This window comes from Phragmites australis, chromosome 4 (assembly GCF_958298935.1).
Source record: "Phragmites australis chromosome 4, lpPhrAust1.1, whole genome shotgun sequence".
Taxonomy (NCBI): domain Eukaryota; kingdom Viridiplantae; phylum Streptophyta; class Magnoliopsida; order Poales; family Poaceae; genus Phragmites; species Phragmites australis.
The window spans coordinates 2,278,486-2,293,990 of NC_084924.1; the positions used below are offsets into that span (position 1 = coordinate 2,278,486).

General features: G+C 46.3%; 2 protein-coding genes across 3 annotated transcripts; both read left to right on the forward strand.

The window, feature by feature from the left end:
* The first annotated feature begins 827 nt into the window (after window positions 1-827).
* Window positions 828-5,407, forward strand: LOC133915148 (probable xylan O-acetyltransferase 10). The gene is made up of 6 exons (XM_062358182.1): window positions 828-1,365; window positions 1,467-1,681; window positions 3,121-3,292; window positions 3,755-3,954; window positions 4,201-4,359; window positions 4,543-5,407. The coding sequence occupies exons 1-6, from the start codon at window positions 1,165-1,167 to the stop codon at window positions 4,880-4,882; spliced, it is 1,287 nt and encodes a 428-aa protein (XP_062214166.1). The 5' UTR covers window positions 828-1,164; the 3' UTR covers window positions 4,883-5,407.
* Window positions 5,408-11,160: 5,753 nt separating this feature from the next.
* Window positions 11,161-14,614, forward strand: LOC133915150 (probable xylan O-acetyltransferase 10). 2 transcript variants are annotated; one of them, XM_062358183.1, is made up of 6 exons: window positions 11,161-11,396; window positions 11,483-11,706; window positions 13,199-13,370; window positions 13,460-13,659; window positions 13,750-13,908; window positions 13,988-14,614. In XM_062358183.1, exons 1-6 carry the CDS (start codon window positions 11,331-11,333, stop codon window positions 14,346-14,348), a joined length of 1,182 nt encoding a protein of 393 aa, XP_062214167.1. In that variant the 5' UTR covers window positions 11,161-11,330; the 3' UTR covers window positions 14,349-14,614. The 2 variants fall into 2 exon arrangements, with proteins under 2 accessions (XP_062214167.1, XP_062214168.1); XM_062358184.1 differs by having other exon boundaries at window positions 13,991-14,614.
* Window positions 14,615-15,505: the final 891 nt, after the last annotated feature.

A 15,505-nucleotide genomic window follows, 5' to 3' on the forward strand; every position in this document is an offset into this window, starting at 1 on the left:
GCTGAATACAGTCAACAGTACCGTATTCGGTACACCGTGTATTGAAAATGAATTTTTTGGTACACCATGTACCAAATATAGATATTAACTTAATAAATACGACTACCTATTATCTATTTTGATAAATATGCTTATATATAATATCTAATTTTAGATTTTTGCCGTGGCTCCGGTCAGTGCTACTACTTCATTGATCACCGGTCGCCTTCGTAGCTCTTGCGAGCATCGATCTCATGAGCAACGGACCTACCCGTACAGTTCCCATAATCGTCCATGGTCCATCCAAGCCTCAAGAGCACCGGACGGACGGGCCCGACCCCAACTGTTCCTGCATCGGCTGGGTGACCAAGGTTGCTACAGGCTACAGCATGACCAGTTACTCCATTAGTAGCCTTAATCACACACACGTGGATGGGGAACGTGTGACAGCGGTAACCCAAAAGAAGAAAGAGAATAACAGTCAGAGAAACAGATGTTGCTTGGTATTTTTTTTAAGACGGGAACTGTTGAGCAGCTCCCACCGATTATCTCTAATGTATAGTTTGATTACTATTTTTAAATATATTTATAAAATTAATTGATTTTTTTATATCATAAAAATATTTTTCAAAACAAATCTACACCAATATTTGAAGGTTTCTAAACTAAATATTTTAAAATCTATTATTAATTAAAATTTTAAAAGTTTGGCTATTATGATCGAAGAAGTAAACCCAGCTTATATCATGGATGATAATTATCTCACCCTCACTAGATGCTACTACCTCAACAGATTAATGCAGGAATTAAGCCGGTTTGCTTGTACCCCAAAATTTCCCAACAAAATGCGCCAACTTCGGCTAGTGGAGTCAGCTGGAACCACTATCTTGTTTGTCTCCACCCAGCTTCCCCTACCCACCGCTCAAACTCAAAGCCGTACCACCAAAAGGGACCAAAGGAGTTCTCCTCAACCCACCTCCTCCTGTCCTCCACCTCCTCTCTTCTCTTCTCCCAGTCCCAGATCCCACATCCACAGCATCAGATTGGAGATCGGAGCAGCAGCCGATTTCGCGGACTCCATCGGCTGCGAATCCTGCGATGCGAGCAGCAAGAAGAGAGTGCGTGGACAGGTAGAGATTAAAGAAGGGAGGGGAGCCGCGGGAGGGAGGGAAGAACCTCACCCAGATGAGAATGAAGCCGCAGCATAGCAACGGCAGGAGGAGCCCCTTCCTGACGTCCTACGCGCTCACGCTCGCCTTCATCACCTTCGTCTCCGTGCTCTACTTCAAGGACTTCTCCTCCACGCTCCACCAGCCCTTCCTGCACCGGCCCCCGCCCCACCACCGCCGCCAGATCAGCCGGCCTCACCCCCACCCCCGGCACCACGTAAGCTCTCGCCACCGCCGCAGATCAGCCGGTATAAATACAGTATAGGGGAATGCGTGCTCACAGCAAGCTTGGCGTTGGTGGTTTTTGGATTAGAGAAGGTCGAGGAGGCGTTGCTGCCGTTCGCGGTGGGCGCGGCGCCGGCGGGGTGCGACATCGGGCAGGGCGAGTGGGTGTACGACGAGGCGGCGCGGCCATGGTACCAGGAGGAGGAGTGCCCCTACATCCAGCCGCAGCTGACGTGCCACGCGCACGGCCGCCCGGACAAGGCGTACCAGCACTGGCGATGGCAGCCGCGAGGATGCTCGCTACGCAGGTACTCTTTCTCCTTCCCTTCGCTGTGAGTGTGAGCATTCTGAATTAGCGTGATCTCTTTTTTGAAGCTAAAATTAGCGTGATCTCTGTGGATTAGGTTCTTGATCCAGACTAGATCAAAGATCGAGGACGCTTGTTTCAAATTTTCTTGTCAAGTTAATTATTCTTCAAAATAATCACCACCATCTTTAAAAAAAAAAGAATCAGCACTACATGGTATTGGGACGTCAGGACGTGTCACTGGGGCGGTGTGGACCGTCCGGTTAGCGGAAAACGGCGAGATTTCGAGGCTTCTCTCGTCGGCACGCGCTTCGTTTTGGACCGGTGGCAAGCGCGCGGCACGGGGCGCAGGCGGCGAACGCGAGTCCCAGTGCATCGTGGGCCTTGTGGCCCCGTTGCCCGGTGGGGGTAGCCGGGTGACGGGTTGGTAGCTGCAGCCCGCAGCCGGGGCCGTACCTCGCCGTCGTAGACTCGTAGGTGAGCAGGTAGGCAGGCAGCCTTAACGCCATGTATGGGTGGTGGGGGCGCGGCGACGCGTGTGGTGCGGAGCCTGCACGGCAGCGTCGGCAAGCAGATGCCAGATGCCTTGATGTGGGCAGTTAGGCGGGTGAGAACGGAGACCTCCATAACATAATGTGAGATCTCATGTGGCGAGGGCGTGGTCCGTCATTGGCGCGTCTCGCATGCCCTGGCCCCCGTGGGAGGGAGCGCACGGGGTTGGGGCCTTGACTCCTTGCGCTGCGGCGGTGCGGCCTGCGTGCTTCCAGGCGAGCAAGGGGTGCAGAGGTTCCACGTGGGAGCAAGGGGTTCGAGCAAGGCAAAGGGGCCGGCCAGCCGGCCGAACGGTGTGGTCCGTGCGGCGGGGGCCGTACAGCCATGGACGGGGACGCTCCTCCAGTTGCACGGGCTTGGGTTCCTTTACTGCGCCTCCTTTTCTGTGGATCCGGTCTAAGATTATGCGATAGTTCTGGTCCAGCCGTCCGGGGTTTGGTTATTTGTTGCGCGGTTTGGTGCATTGTTGCTATCGAACCTCATTCTCCCAGCTTCGACAACTCTCTGAAGTGACGTGTGAGGTACCTGAGGGTGGTACGTGGCATGGAATTTGAGGAACCCAGCTGTTTGGGTTTATGGGAATTTTATGAACACTTTGTTTGTGGCTCGCTTGGACTCGTGATGCAGATGTGGATCGCATTGCTCGATGTTAAAGCAACGTCATTGAAGTCGCTATTCAGAGCTTAGCTATATGGGATTCATGAGTAAATATTTATAGAAGAATTTCAGATAATCTTTTTGAAACTTGATAGTATTGAACGTCATATATGAGTGCTGCAATTGGACCACAATCTGCATGCTAGTTTGTTAGGCATGACATGGACTTTGTAGTGTTCATTCGTCTTTGTGATGTGTATCTTACCGCGGAAAAATTGTTGTGCATTGCAGCTTTAATGCAACTCTAATGCTAGAGATGCTGCGGGGCAAGCGAATGCTGTTTGTTGGAGATTCTCTGAACCGAGGGCAATACGTTTCATTGGTTTGCCTCCTGCATCGGGCCATCCCTGAGAGCTCAAAGTCCATGGAGACATTCGATTCCCTCACAGTTTTCAGAGCAAAGGTATTACTTGTTTGTATCTTCTGACATAACAAATGAAAGCTTAAAAACAGCATGAGCTTGGTCAAAATGTGAAGCGACATTTTTTTTTCCTCTTCACTGAACTTACTGTGATCACTGACCACCAAATATAACTTTGCTTATTATTTCTACCCAGAAATTTGTACATTCAATTCCTCATTTTCTTTTTTGTACTGAAACTTTTAGATATTAATATGCACGTATCCATCAGTATCTTCTCTTACTGTTTCCTCTCAGAAAAAGATTGCTTGAGCTCTCAAGAAGGATAGAACAAAATGCAATTCATAAATTTTATTTCTTTCCTTGCAAAAAGTTGCTTCCACCTGAATGTTTTTATCTGTTTATTTTCTAGCTTGTTTTTATCTGTTTATGTTCTAGCTTGTGAGATGTATCTTTCTTTTATTGCCATCCATACTGAGAAACTTAATGCTGCATGTTTGCTAGAACTATAATGCCACCATTGAGTTCTACTGGGCTCCCTTTCTAGCTGAGTCAAATTCTGATGATGCTGTTGTTCACCGTATTGCGAATCGTATCGTAAGGGGAACATCCATCGAAAAACATGCCAAATTTTGGAAGGGGGCTGATATTTTGGTGTTCAATACCTACCTTTGGTGGATGACTGGACAAAAGATGAAAATTCTGTAAGTGTCTTCCTTTTCTGTGACAAGTGTTTTCACTATCTGTTTCAAATGGAAGTTTCCTGGTACTGGAAGAAATAAGAATAGAAGGTCATAGAATGTGAAAGTTTCAAGAGAGAATATTTTTTTAATTACTTCTTCTGTAATTTACATTTGGCGTAAAACTATAGTCCCATGGTTTATTTAAGACAACCTTGACTAATGGAACTTCAGCAGTAGTTCTTATTTTTTTACAAATTTTAATTTCAGGCGAAACTCTTTTGAAGATAAAAGCAAGGACATCATAGAAATGGAAACAGAGGAAGCCTATGGAATGGTACTGAATGCTGTGCTGAAATGGGTTGAGAGCAACATGAACCCCAAAGATTCAAGAGTATTTTTCGTCACTATGTCACCCACTCATACCAAGTAAGCTAGCCCTAACTCATAATCTGTTTCCAACCTTCCATGACATTTGTAGCTGAAAAATGACCCGTTTTATGTTGAAGTATCAATAGAGCTGCACATATCTGGTCATCTGCAGCATCACCAGAAACCCTTCGGATCATGGCATGCCAACAATTGATATGTGCTTGTGTCTTTTGTTATTAGGAGTAAAGATTGGGGCGATGATTCTGATGGAAACTGCTACAATCAGACAACTCCTATCAAAGATTTGTCCTACTGGGGACCAGGCACTAGCAAGGGCTTGATGCGTGTTATTGGAGAAGTGTTCAGCACGTCTAAGATCCCTGTTGGAGTTGTGAACATCACCCAGCTCTCTGAATACAGAAAGGACGCGCACACTCAGATATACAAGAAGCAGTGGAACCCGCTAACCCCGGAGCAGATCGCAAACCCTAAGAGCTATGCGGATTGCACGCACTGGTGTCTTCCAGGACTTCAGGACACATGGAACGAGCTGCTCTACTGGAAGCTCTTTTTCCCCTGAGCTAAGGTTGGAGCATTCGGAGGATTTGAGATGCCGATCCCATATTCCCTTTGACTGAACACAAATTTGCTGAATTGCATGCTCAAGCTGGGAGCATAATATGTTGTCTGGAAAGCTCTCTGGTATGCTGGAGAACGGCTAGCCTGACATCAACATATAGGTCCAGGATTCTGAAGAACACACACGGTACACGAGAGATGGAAGCGCGCCGTTGTAGTTTATGAAAGGCCACTTTGTCCATACTGTATCCTTCTCGTTTTCTTGGCAAAGCTTCCACTCGGCGTGGTGTTGTTGAAATACGATTCATTTATTGAACATGAGTGCCGAAATTACACCAGGTGACCTTTTATATATGCTTGTAGTCATCTGAAAACTTTTTCCTGGGTCCTCTCATTGATGTCATCAGTAGTAAAGACAAACAGGCGTGCAAGTGTACTATAGGCCTGTTTGGTTGCCTGCATAACAATGGTTGCCTGCACTGTTGTAGCTTGGCTTGAAGAAATGGATCTGTATAATTTATCACTATTAACTATTATTAGTATATTTTAAATTAAAATAATATTTAATATGATAAATTAAGTACTATATAGTGTATTTATATAAAATAAATATCATGTTAACACTGTTTTTTATTTTAATCTCATGTAACGTATATTTATATAGATAAGTAAATATAATTTCTTTTCAGTCGGATTGAGCATATGCAATAAACTAAATAAATTTTATTACTGATCCATATACTGATCAGATTGTTGGGCCTATGAAATTTGTTTCATGGTTCTAACGTTATAAGGCTGGGCTGACCGGCCCGAGTAAGTGTACAAATACAAATGGGCCGGGAGGCAAACAGTGGGGTAGTGCTTGGTGTTATATGCATAAGCATTTTTGGCATCATCTAAAAAAACATTTTTGGCATAGTCCGTATTGCTTTGATGTTATATGCATAAGCATTTTTTGGTGGAGTCTAAACAATTTTTTTTGGCGTGGTCTAAAAAAGAAACATTATTGGTTTGTTCAAGCTGATTCTGATGTAGGGAATATCACCGATTGGTCCCTAGCTCCCTCGTCACCGCCCTAGTCGCGGAGAACTGAAGATGTTGTGTGGTCCTGGCCTTGCAGCTGGTCGGTAGTTGGTTCACCGACCGGTTTAGCGTCTGGTCGGTATTTGATCTACAGACCGGCCACATCGGAAGAGCAGACACACACGCGCTGACTGCCCAACCGCTGCCGATAGCCGCGAAACGGAGCTTCTTCTGGAAGCTCAATTCACGACGATTGACAAACAGAGAGCAGAGCAGTTTGTTGGCTTTGCTACAGAGTACTTTTTATGCAGTTAACTGCTCCTGGTACTACCCCTAGATAGCTATCCCTGTGACTTTGTTCTCTTTCTAGGACCTCGGAGATGGCCTTTTTAGCCCACGACACGTACTCGGCACCAACCTCTCCTGCCCTGTCTGCACGACAGATTCCAACAAGAATTAGGTCCAAACTTGAAGTGCACTCTGGTCAGGACTGAAGCGAGCCATGAGTGCAGCTTGATTCCAAACGGGCATCATTTCTTCCAGCGACCCAAGCACCGTGCGTCCAGTCCTTACCTGCGTGCAGCTTTTAACGCCAACTCAGGATGCAGACGCTGTGCCGGAGCCCGGGACGCCTGTGGCCTGCCCGCACCAGCACCATGCTGTGCTCGGTGATCCCTTGGTGCGCGCAAGTCTGCACGGTGCAAGTCGGCTGCATGCCTACAGCGACAAGGTACTTGTTGACGATCATGAACGAACTACCGTTCCATTGTTTGTCCCAACACACGGCAAACTAATAGCTAGCTTAATCTGCAGGTGCTTGCATGATTGATTGCAGCAGAAGCATATGGCTACCTTTAGCTCACTTCTCCCTGTCCAATCTAAACCACCGATTTGACAATTTGATTGACGTCGCAAAAGAGAAAAGGGGGGAAATAATGGTGGTAGGTGATTGGTAGCTTAGTGTTTTCACATCGGCTATGGAAGACTAGAGTTTGGAGATATAAGTCACCAATAGATATCTCGTTGTCTCAATAGGTATGTCGGTTACTATGGAAAGAAAATTTTGACTTAATAAAACAATACAAGTAACAAACTTGAGTTTGATCATTAGTGAATAAGAGTTCAACAACCTTCACTAATCATACAAGCCTCCATACCAGCCAAGGCTTGGTAGGGTTATTAATTCTGCAAAGTGCATTACACTTGCATGATACAGCTCCCAGTCACCTATGGTCGTACCGTCGCAGAAGTTAGCCAGTGGAGTATAAGATGTTGTCGCTGCCTAGCATTCATCCGAGAATCGCTGCTGGCTTACCAGTACTTTCCGAGAATATTTTGGCTATGATGATGATGGGTGAGGGTCTCGGCGACGGAGGCCACGGCATCCAGGGGCGCCATCCTCGTCACGAGCGGTAGGCGGGCGGCGCCTTAGGTGCCGTGCGCCACCCGATCGTCAAAGGAGTAGGCATGAATACTTCCGGGGTCTGGTCGGACCCGCCGGCGGCGCGCGACACCGTAACGCCCAGCACTCGCCGCGCGCGCCCGGCCCCGGCCGTCTTAATCGGAGTAGCAAATTGATCTACGGGTTGGTCGCAAGTGCCTTGACCTGCACCGGAGCAGCTGCTGGCTGGTGGCTGCATCCACGCGCGGCGCACATCGACGTTGCCACTTCTGCACGTTTGGGCGGAGCCGGAACGGGAAAAGCGAAAGCGATGTCTGGTGTGTCGATGACCCTGGGAGGGAAGGCAACCGCGGCCGCGTACGCCGAGGCGTCCCCGACAAGGCCGGAAGGGGCGTTCCGGCCGGCCAGTGTGCCGCGACGAGATCAACTTCCGGGCGCGGCTGATCAACGGGAGGGGCGAGGGGAGAATTCCGTAGTTCCGTTCGCGTATGGAACGGCCACTTGATGGAATAATCAATTCTCTCTAATTAACAGCGTTCCTTATTGTAAAATAATAGTTATAATATAATAATTGTGAAGGTTGTATTGAGTCTAGTAGATGTGTTTATATATAATACATGATTTAGATTGTAAGACAATATCTTAAGAATATGACCGAATCGTACCAAATATATTATAATTAATTCTAACAAATCATATTCTAACATAACAGTCCAACTTAATCGGAACGGACTACTTATTGGCCATTGCACTTAATCGTTTATGGTAATCGCTGTGGTACGTGCACCAAACCGAAGGTTCGAAAGGACACGTCCTTCCGTTGCTTTTCTCAGCCGTTCTCTGCTTGCTTGTTCAAATCGTGCTACCAGAAAACCTCACCAACAGTGCTATTCATTGGCCTTTGGCCACCTGCTCCGTACCTTCTAAACCATCCTTGTTTCAGAAACTTTGCTTGCAAGCCACAGGAAAATCCGCGCCTTTTTTGGGTGCAAGAACTTGCTTTCATCATGCAGTAGTGTAGTTGGGGAAAAAATTCAGTAAACATTCCCATGTTTGTTTGGGATTTTTTTAAATAGTATTATTATTGGAAAATTACAAAAATAATATTCAAAATTCGATATTTATACAAATAGTTACCTACCGGCACATATCTACCGGCACTCCGCATGACGACATGTTATGTGGCAGTGGGTCTTAGGACCTGCGCTCTGTGTGCCGACATGTCATGTATCCCGTAAACAGTATTCATGAAAAATTCATAACTTTTTCGTATAATCTCATATGGAAATAATCTTTTTATAAAAATGATATCTATCGATAATATCTGCAACTTTTTAGTTAAACACTTTTCTATTTGAATCCGTTAAATATCCAAAAAATAGTTATAAATTTCAAATTAAAAAACTAGACCGGAAATTTCTAACCACTTTTTGTTATCTAAACAGATTTACATAGAAAATTATTCAATTATAAAGTTATAGATATTATCGATAGCTACAATTGCCATATAAAGATCATCTTTCGTACGTGATCATATTAAAAATTATAATTTTTTCTTTGAATATCATTTGTAAGGTACATGACATGTCTGTACGTGGAGTATTGATTGGCGCTAGAGCTTACTGTCATGTAGAATGTCTGTGAGTGGAGTGGTCATAGGTTCCTATTTATACAAATATCGAATTTTATATATTATTTTTATAATTTTTGAATAAAATAATATTATTTTAAAAAAAGTTCCTTGTTTGGCTTGTCGCTTTAGCCTGTCCGTGTCTATCAACGGATAACGCAGAATTTAGGCGCACCAAATGTTATGAGCTAAATCTAAAGTAAACGAGCAGGAGGCTCTCACCTAAAAGGTTTCTTTTAACAGAAGCAATGTGCTGCATTACCTTTACCTGATCCACTTAGGTCAAATCTACTATTCCTGTACTTGTATATCCGATGGTGTGGTGTTTCTTTCTTGAATCTTCCAAATTAGGTCTCGTGACCTATGCCGTTGCCGAGTGTATAGGATAAATCAATTCCAAGATTCAGAGGTGATCGTTATAGAAGTATTTACTAAAAATATGTGGTAATTTAATAACAGACTATAAGGTGAATGATATTTTAATCACCATGTAGTGTGTTATTTTATTTGCTTTCAAAAGCTTGCAGGTGTATTACAAGATAACTATAAATGAACAAGAACGTGTGCACCATACGATGCAGAGTCCGGAAACCGATTTCTATTATTTAAAAAAAAGATAAGTCAATTGCACTGATTAGTCGTTCTTGAGCAATGAGCAAGACTCATCGAGGGGTTAGAACTTACAATGGGTTCGCTACCTAACGAGACAGCAACTGTAAACAAGATTTTGTAATCAGAGCTACAACTCCAAATCTAAGGAACAGAAAATCCGCGTAATTTAATCCAGATAAGTCCTGTGCAACCAATTCACCCGAATTCCCTCGAACGATATCCCAACAAAGAATCTTATATGAGCAACGGCCCCTCCTCACCTAACCTGGTAAATAAATATAATCGGCCGTACATCACGATCATCGACCAGATTTCCTGGATAAAAACACCATTGGCAAAAGCTTCCCGGTGTCGTCCTGCACAAGAATCGCGCGGTTGTTAGCCTAACCAGATATTAGTCACTGCCAAATTTGGAGTCATGCCAAATTAAGGTTAAAAAGATGATGTTAGTTTGTGATAGTCAAATTTGAGGTAGATGTTAAAGTTAGAGGGAAAATGGTGTTTAGATTGTAACTATACCAAAATCTGATAAAACTCTTGTATGACATGTGTGTCTCACTTGTTAATAAAATTTTATTTTATCAAAATATAATCATATGAGATCTTATTTTATAGATCTAATTATAAGAAATGTTATGATGCAAAATATTATAACTTTGGTATACGGTTTACAAGATAAAATGGTTTGAAATTTGTTAATCCTAAATTTTTGGAACCCATGTGCCTATGGGAAGCTGACACCTAACCCAGCTACTGTTCGTTTTGGCCAGCCAATTCGTGGACGAGCAAAATGCTAGCCCTTGCTCGGCCAACAAATTGGCTTGCAGGACAACTGGGCAAGGCCAAATTTATTTGAGACAATTACAAATTTGTCACGATTTTAAACCGTTATTACAAACTTGCTATTAAAAAACTACAAAAATATCATAAACTGTCATTCGAGTGATATTCTTGCAAAAAATAAAAAATTAATAGCAAATTTGCAAATACCCCAATTTATTTTGGCCAGCCAATTCTGACTCTCAAGTCTCAAGCAAATGATTGTCAAATCAGCCGGGCAGAGCCAAAGTTTGGCTCGGCGGACTATGGCACTGAACCAAACAGCTGCTTAGAGCGAGAGCCGCGCGACCAAGGGAGTGTGACCCCGGTCTCTGTGGGGAAAAATTATATTCACCGGTGTTGCAGATGCTTTATCGTGCAGAATCGTCTTATGGTCGTCATATGTGCCCAACTTAAAATCTTAAAACGGTAAATTTTATGTAAATAGAGAATTATTTTACATACTTTTTACTTGATATATATAATTAGGGGTCGTTTGGTAGAGCTCCCAGAGCCGATTCCCGGCTGGAATCAGGGGAGCTCTGCCAAACAGCAGAATCAGGCTTTAGCTCTCCGGCTGTAATCCGTGGGAATGATTCTCTGATTCTGCTGATTCTGGGGAGCTAAAAAAAGTAGTTTTTTCTGATTCTGATTCTGTTGAGAATCATTTTCTCTGACAAATTTTTTTTAGAGAATCACTAGAGAATCACTTTCAACCACAGAATCACTTCCACCACAGAATCAGAACTTTGGAGAGCTCCACCAAACAAGCCCTTAGACTAAATTGAAGGTGTGTGCCCCGCGCATTATATCCGATGGATAGGGAGTCCAATGCGGTCAGTGATAGCTAGCTGCCTAGCTCGTCGTAGCTTAGCTCGCACCCAGATCCCAAAGCGCGCCGTCGCGGCCCGCTGAATCGAAGATACCGAGAGAGAGCAAAACCACCGGGCTCGCGCGGCAGCGATGAAGCTCCTCGCCGTGCTGGCGCTCGTCGCCGCCGCGGCGCCGTTGCTCCGCGCCGCCGGCCAGGTACGTGCGCACAGGAGAGGGGGGCCGGGCGCTGTTCCTGCGGCGTGCACAGGCTAATCTTGGATCGTGTTGGCGCCATTGTGCAGGGCGACGGCCAGGGGGCCGGGCCGCTGCCGTTCGAGGTGGGCGCGGCGCCGGCGGGGTGCGACATCGGGCAGGGGGAGTGGGTGTACGACGAGGCGGCGCGGCCGTGGTACCAGGAGTGGGAGTGCCCCTACATCCAGCCGCAGCTGACTTGCCAGGCGCACGGCCGCCCGGACAAGGCGTACCAGCACTGGCGATGGCAGCCGCGAGGATGCTCGCTACCCAGGTACGATTACGACCCCCCCCCCCCCTCCGGCGCCGGCCGCCGGCCATCTTTCTGTAGCCTCGGTGAACAATGGCGTGTGTTGGTAGCAAGAATCCTATGCTTCTTTTTCGCGAGAAAACGCACTCTCTGCAAGACTGTAACTGCACGAAAGTACGAAATCGTGAGGGAAAGACGAGAGAAGTTACCGCTCCTGCTTTTTTGACGAAGGTTAAAAGGACGAGCGGTAACAAGAGGGTGCTGCTATCTCGAGTGCTGTGCCAACTTGTGACATCTAGGACGCCAATAATGCGCAGCAGGGCCTACGTTACGTCCAAGCACATACAGGGCTACAGTCTCCAGAGTAACAGAGGGTAGGTCAGGCATGATCGGGAGGTAGAAAAAGTTTGGATAAATACGTCATATCTACTAAATAATTGTCTAATCCCTAATACACTATACAGAAACATATCTACTGTACTATACATATTATCAACCTAAGATAGTGTATAAAAAACATGATAAGTTATTTAGTGATAAATTGTAGAATCTTCTAAAACATTACTGTTAGGGGGTGGACCTAGCTATATAAGAGCGAGGGCACGGGCCCTATTCATTTTTATTGATTTAGTGGATGGTAGATGTTTTATTGTAGCTCCAATGTTACTGTACCTAAAAGACCTCCGCTCGATTTCTGGGCTGAGTCTGCCCTTGATTACTGCACTAGTACATGCAACAACATTAACTTCTAGAACATGAGTGTCAAGTATTAATTTCTCCAGTTAATTTTTACAACTGAACGTGGTCCATCAAAGTTGATACATCAGACATGATCCTAGTAAGCAGGCAGTGAGGGCCATGCATGTTTGTGGCTTTGCGAACCATCCCCTTCTGCCGATGCGACGCCTGACCTGACGACTATCACCAGGAAGGGTGGTGGCAAACCGTGATCCCATCAACATGTGACTCGTTTGGGGCAAGATCCAGAGACTGGTTCACTACTGGTTCACTCTCCAGGGGGCTGGGTCTTAAAAACAGAGCATTTCAGTGGAGGAAGTGGGCAGTCGTAGAACAGTACAAAACGTGGGTGCTCGTGGTCCTAACTCGTAAGCGGCAAAGGATTATTTGGTGCGAGGTCGAGCATCATGTAGTGGACTCCGGCTGTTGCACCGTCTTGCTGTTGGAGCACCGACAAAAAGGCTAAGTGGACATACATGGAAACAATTACTACTACTAACACCTACGGACTGTTTTGCTGCCGGAACTTAATGTGATCTTTTTGAAACTAAGAACTTAATCTGATCCATCCAATTGGATTCGAACAATTTTATGATAGTAGAATTTGAATTTGATCTGGCAATTCAAATCCGAAATATTCTGTCAGGGTACCATTTGGATTTGGGGCCAATGGTGGTTGGTTACCTTTTAAATAGGTCGCACCTTTGTATGGTGTGCGATTTCATTTTGAGCTCACTGAAACTTTCGAATACGCGCCGAAAAAATGATGTGTTTGCAGCTTCAACGCGACCCTGATGCTGGAGATGCTGCGGGGCAAGCGGATGCTGTTCGTCGGCGACTCGCTGAACCGCGGGCAGTACGTCTCCCTGATCTGCCTCCTCCACCGCGCCATCCCTGACGCCTCCAAGTCGTTCCAGACCGTCGACTCCCTCAGCGTCTTCAGAGCCAAGGTACGTACGTGCTACGGCTGCTTCGACGTTACTCTCTGCTGATCCTTTGCCGCCTATGACTGATGAGTACTGATCTTGCATTGTCCCAGGACTACGACGCAACGATCGAGTTCTATTGGGCGCCGCTCCTCGCCGAGTCCAACTCCGACGACGCCGTGGTGCACCGCATCAACGACCGGGTCATCCGTGGCGCGCCCATGGATAAGCACTCGAGGTTCTGGAAGGGCGCCCACATCCTGGTGTTCAACTCCTACCTCTGGTGGATGACCGGGGAGAAGATCCAGATACTGTAAGCATCATCTCCGTCCAAAGCTGCACATGTCACAATCTTTCAATAGTCCGCTTCGATCTGAACCAGACTACTGTGATCAATTTTCAGGAGGGGCGCCGACGATGACATGGGCAAGGACATCGTGGAGATGCAGGCAGAGGAGGCGTACAAGCTGGTGCTGTACCAGGTGGTCCGGTGGCTGGAGAACAACGTGGATCCCAAGAACTCGCGGGTGTTCTTCGTCACCGCGTCGCCAACTCACACAGAGTCAGCTCTCACTCCCACTCACCTCACAGCCACAGACACAGAGCACGATGACTAACACGCAACACCTGCAACTTGCTAGCAGTAGCAGGGAGTGGGGCGACGAGGCGGAGGGCGGCAACTGCTACAACCAGACGTCGCCGATCAGCGACGCGTCGTACTGGGGCAGCACGAGCAGGGCGATGCTGCGGGTCACCGGCGAGGTGCTGGCCACGTCGCGGGTGCCGGTCGGGGTGGTGAACGTCACGCAGCTGTCCGAGTACCGCAGGGACGCGCACACGCAGATCTACAAGAAGCAGTGGGCGCAGCCGACGCCCGAGCAGCGCGCCGACCCCAGGAGCTACGCCGACTGCACGCACTGGTGCCTCCCCGGCGTGCCCGACACCTGGAACGAGCTGCTCTACTGGAAGCTCTTCTTCCCCAGCAACGATCAGGTCCTCTGATCCATGCGTACACACACTTCGAATTGAAAGCCTGAGTAACACCGATCGCACAGTGTCGAAAGCAAGAGATGTAGAGTAAGAAATGAACATCGCGCGAGTGCTGTACATGCATGCGCCGTGCGCTTGATTAGTTGTTCGTGGAACAGAAACCTGGGGTGGCCGTCGATGTAATCACTTCTTCTTTTCTTTTGTTTCTACTTTTTTGGATCAGTGTAAATGTGTAATGAGGCTATTTTGTTCAATGAAAGGATGAACGAATTCAGAAATATATTCTCCAGCACATGTTAAAGCTGCCGCGTTGTTACCATCTACGGTACATTACTTGCGGATTGAACAAGCAGCAGAACTTGCAAGCGGAGATGAACGCTTGTAGCCGTTCCCTCTCCGGTCGGATTGGATCCAGAGAAAATACTAGGCAGCATGGGCTGGGCTCAAAACGGATTCTGCAGCCCAATGAGACAAGTTTTACTTAGGCAGTCTAGCCGACCAGAAAGGGTGCTCGTGAGTCACGATTCATGACCCATACGTCATGTGTTTGGGCCAGTTTAGGTTCTGCTTTTCTTAGGCCCTGCCGTCTCGCCGGTCTGCCTCGCAATTTGGACTCGAAGTGGCCATTTTGCATTTTTTTTTTATGCTTTCTGATTTCAAGGTACATCACTCTTCTTTGGTTCCTATAGGAAAAGGAAAAATCTGACATCTAAAAAAATTCAATTCAGCAGTCCATCTCATTCCATCAAAGGATTCTGAAAAATGGCTTCATCACAATTAAACTACGTTTTCTGGAAATAATGGTTTTTTCGGTGCCTCACAATGATAGTCAGATGTGTTATTATGGTTTTTCAAAACATCTTCCTTAGCTTTCTATATTACCAAAGTGGTCCGAAGTTGAATTAAAAAATCACGACTGAAAGGTTAAAACCGGGGCGCACAAGGGTGTAACTTTCTTCGGATGCAACATGCAACCTACATCTATATATACTCTAATGCAACTATACATGAAAGGGAAGGCTGTTTGTTATCGATTGCTTCCAAATCGCGCAAAGCGCGAACTCCTGGTAAGAAGTCCACCGTCCTGTCCTACCGGCTGCAATGTCTGATCAACCAAGGTGCTCAATTTTACAGAAATTGAAAAATTCGAGTCTTCTGACGTGGTCATG